The sequence below is a fragment of the Verticillium alfalfae genome, genomic scaffold, assembly GCF_000150825.1.
Source record: "Verticillium alfalfae VaMs.102 supercont1.6 genomic scaffold, whole genome shotgun sequence".
NCBI classification, from domain to species: Eukaryota; Fungi; Ascomycota; class Sordariomycetes; order Glomerellales; family Plectosphaerellaceae; genus Verticillium; species Verticillium alfalfae.
Window position 1 is genome coordinate 1,432,453 of NW_003315033.1, and position 3,292 is coordinate 1,435,744.

Consider the following 3,292-nt stretch of genomic DNA (forward strand, 5'->3'; position numbering starts at 1 on the left):
ACGCCGAGGGTTGACGGTGTACACGTCCATGCCACCGTAGTCGGCCCAGTTGTTGGTGAAGGCGACGAGCAGCTTGATGCCAACCTTGGTCGCGGCGTCGACGACCTTGTCAAAGGGCTCGAGGTCGATGACGGAGGTGCCGTTGTCGTACCACTTCTGCAGAATCACCTCGGTGGCGCCGGCGCCCTCGCCACCGTACTTGGGCATGCCGTTCTTGAAATCCGAGGTCGCGTTCTTGTCGTTGAAGCCCCAGGTGCGGAACACCTTGAGACCGGCGTCCTTGGCGGCGGTCAGACCAGCCTCGACATCAGCTTGGTTCTAGCGCAGCAGCGTGTCAGTTTGCATGATGATTCTCTCGTTCCTGCAGCTGTTCCGCTGGCTTCACGACCACACCGGGGGGGGGGACTGACATTGTCAAAGGGAAAGTAGTACGCATTGCTGCCGGCAAAGGGAAAGTCCTTGCCGTCCAGCCTGAACTTGGTGCCCTTGGTCGTGACGAACCCCTTGGGCACACAGCGCGCCATGGCGCTCGTGGCCAGCAGACCGACGGAGAGAATGTCGAAACGCATGGTGAAGAGGTAGCAAAAGGATTGGACAGGCAGATGCTAACAAGGGGGTGGGGGGGGGGGCCAAAGCGAAGCGCGTCTCGAGAAACCAGACGTGACGATCCTCCTCGGTTTCCCCAGAAAAAGGAGGGCAGACCAACATGTTCAACTATTTATTCCATGCGTCGCCATGCCTTTTCCCTCCTCGCCACCCCGTCTCTCCAACACTGCATCCCCCAGAGTGTCAATTGACCAATGGACCACGGCGTCATCTCCAGGCTCATGAGCTAGAGCACGGAAGAAGGCTGCCCGCCCCCCAGAAAATCACAGCCGACACCCAGGCCCCGTTGACCCGTCCGCCCCATGGGCCCGCCCCAGCGGCATCACCACGTCGGGCGGTCATCATGGCACATGGAGTTGGCCAGGGGGGGGGGGGTTATACGAAGAAGAGGGTGGGAGGGATGGAGGGACGAAGGCATGGAGGCATGGAGGGTTGGAGGGGTTGGAGGGCTGGAGAGATGTGAGAGGGGGGGGGGGTTTCAGGGACATGGCCAGGGCGATGGAGGGCGGAGCGACGCGGTCCGCGGTTCCGACAGGGTTTAGTCCTCCCGGCGGCCATCCCGGACCCCTGACCGCGGTCCGCCGCGCCGGTTCGCGTCCCCCAGCTCCACCACCGGCAACGCCACCCTCCCATTGGCCCTGCCCCGGGTCCCGGGTGCCTGAACGGTGCTTAACCGACGTGAGCCCCCCCCCGTTGTCTTCGTCCCATGTGCCCGTCTGTCTTCTCCTCCCGCTCCACAATGGTAGTAACGCTCCACTAGGGTGTGTCGTTGACAACCCTGATGACAGTAGCGACGAGAAGCGCAAGACAGACAGAAGAAACCTAAGGCCAAAACGTGCCGTGATCGACTTGACCCGCGAGGGGTTCATCCGTGGTACGCATCTCGGTTCTTGTCTCTGTCTCCTTCTTTCCCCCGCCGCCCTCCTCTTGTCTTCCCCTCACTTCCTTCCCCTCATGCTTCGCCCCACGATTGTTTGTTGTTCCTCCCGGCTGCAGCCAACCCACACACACCCTCGCCCCCTGGCATCTTGGGGCCTGGATTTCGGTTCCCCAGCCGGGTCAATGCCATGTCAGTGACGCAACGAGGTGGTTGCATGTTCAACGAGGTGGTTGCATGTTCAACGAGGTGCTTGCATGTCCAACGAGGCGGTTGCATGCTCCTGAACCCAAGTTGATTCATTTGCAGCACGTGGCACACGGTACCGTGCAGCAAACGTCGTCCAAAGAAAGACCTCGCTGCTCGGTCAGACGCCCGCATCAAGATGGGATCAATGATTTGCTTGTGTTTTGAATGAACCTAGCAAGACAGCGTAAAAATGTACAGCTTGGTGCACCGGCAGCCCAACCAACGCCGTCGTTCGACTCGTGGCCCTCGTCCCGTTTGCGCGCTCTGGGCCGAATCGCTCGTTTTCCTTCCTTCATCATGTAAACCCCAAATGCAGCAAGTGAGATGGATGCAAAACCCATTCCATGATGGTGCCGCCCTCGCGCTGGTGATCCACCAAGCAACCGCAGACCCTGAACGCCAGACGACTTGAAAAAAAAAAAGAAAATGGAAACCCTGGTCCGTGACTTCGTTCCTTCGTTCTCATGGCGCACGCGCATGCCTCCTATCGTACCGTCACTCTGCTTGCCGACGGCCCAGCCAAAGCCTCCAACTCCATGGATTTCGACTTTCGTCCAGCCTACATCGGCACGCCTGCTAAGTGCACCCCCAGTCCCTAGTTCGTGTGAGTATGTCTGATGCTCGCACGTCGAAGGTTTTGCATCATCTGCTCCACCAACGCCATCGAATCGTGGGGCACCTCCGGAAAACCCACCCTGTCCATATCGTCAACCTCTGGCGAGGTTTGCGTTGTTGCCATGGGCGCCCTGATCGGCGGCAGTATCGGCGTTTCCGAGATTGCCTCGCCTGTGTATCCCGAGGGCTTCGACACAGAATGGCCGGTTGAGAGAACCTGCAAAGCCTGCGGAGGCAGCGGCACCGGCGTCACCTTGCCAGGAAGTCTCGGCAAAGGCACCGGAGTCTCGACGGCAGCTCTGTTGGATATCTGCGACGGTTGAGAGGGTGGCCCGGACGGAGCAGCATCCTGTGTATGGGCTACCGAGGCTTGTTGAGCCGCAACAGATATCGAATCGGTGCTCGTGCTAGTTTGCGATGGTACCAAAGGCTGCGCGGGGGTCGATTCGGGAGTCGAAACCACGACCTTGGTGGGTGAAGTGGTAGAAGCGTGGCCGAACATTGCTCCACTGGCTTTCGTTCGTGGTGTCGAGGTGGCTGCTTTCTGATGAGGAAGAGGCACTGGCGTCTCCGAAATTCGAGCCGTCTTGCTCTGTGCATTTGGCGATTGTGCAGAGTTGATGGAACCCACAGCACCACTGGACGTAGGAGAAGGCAATGCACTTGTGGGTGTCCTGGCGACCTCTGGTGTCTGAGGCTGGGCCTGGGGCGTTGCCTTTGTCGGTCCTGGTGTCGGTATTGGTGCCGGAGCCCGTTCCTTTCGCGCGCGGCTCGATACATGGCTGGCAGCGGCACAGGAGTCACCTTCTCGGGAATCTGATCGGTGGTTAGTCACGAAAGAGACAGAATATGGGAGCCAGGGGTCGAAGAATTGACTACCTTATCCGCGCCTTCGGTACTTGTGGCTTCGAAGGCTTCATCTCAGAGGCAGATTCTTGATTGGGA

General features: G+C 59.4%; 2 protein-coding genes across 2 annotated transcripts in view; both read right to left on the reverse strand.

Moving 5' to 3' along the window:
• The window catches only part of VDBG_05535 (endo-beta-1,4-mannanase), a gene marked incomplete at both ends in the record, with an annotated part of 1,471 nt that extends 902 nt beyond the window's left edge, over nucleotides 1-569 (reverse strand). The window contains 2 exons of the mRNA XM_003004376.1: nucleotides 23-318; nucleotides 411-569. Of these exons, the coding sequence (XP_003004422.1) occupies nucleotides 23-318; nucleotides 411-569 (455 nt within the window). The remainder of the gene's footprint in view (nucleotides 1-22; nucleotides 319-410) is intronic.
• A 1,758-nt stretch (nucleotides 570-2,327) lies between these two features.
• The window catches only part of VDBG_05536 (DNA damage-responsive transcriptional repressor RPH1), a gene marked incomplete at both ends in the record, with an annotated part of 5,534 nt that continues 4,569 nt past the window's right edge, over nucleotides 2,328-3,292 (reverse strand). The window contains one exon of the mRNA XM_003004377.1: nucleotides 2,328-3,129. Within this exon, the coding sequence (XP_003004423.1) occupies nucleotides 2,328-3,129 (802 nt within the window). The remainder of the gene's footprint in view (nucleotides 3,130-3,292) is intronic.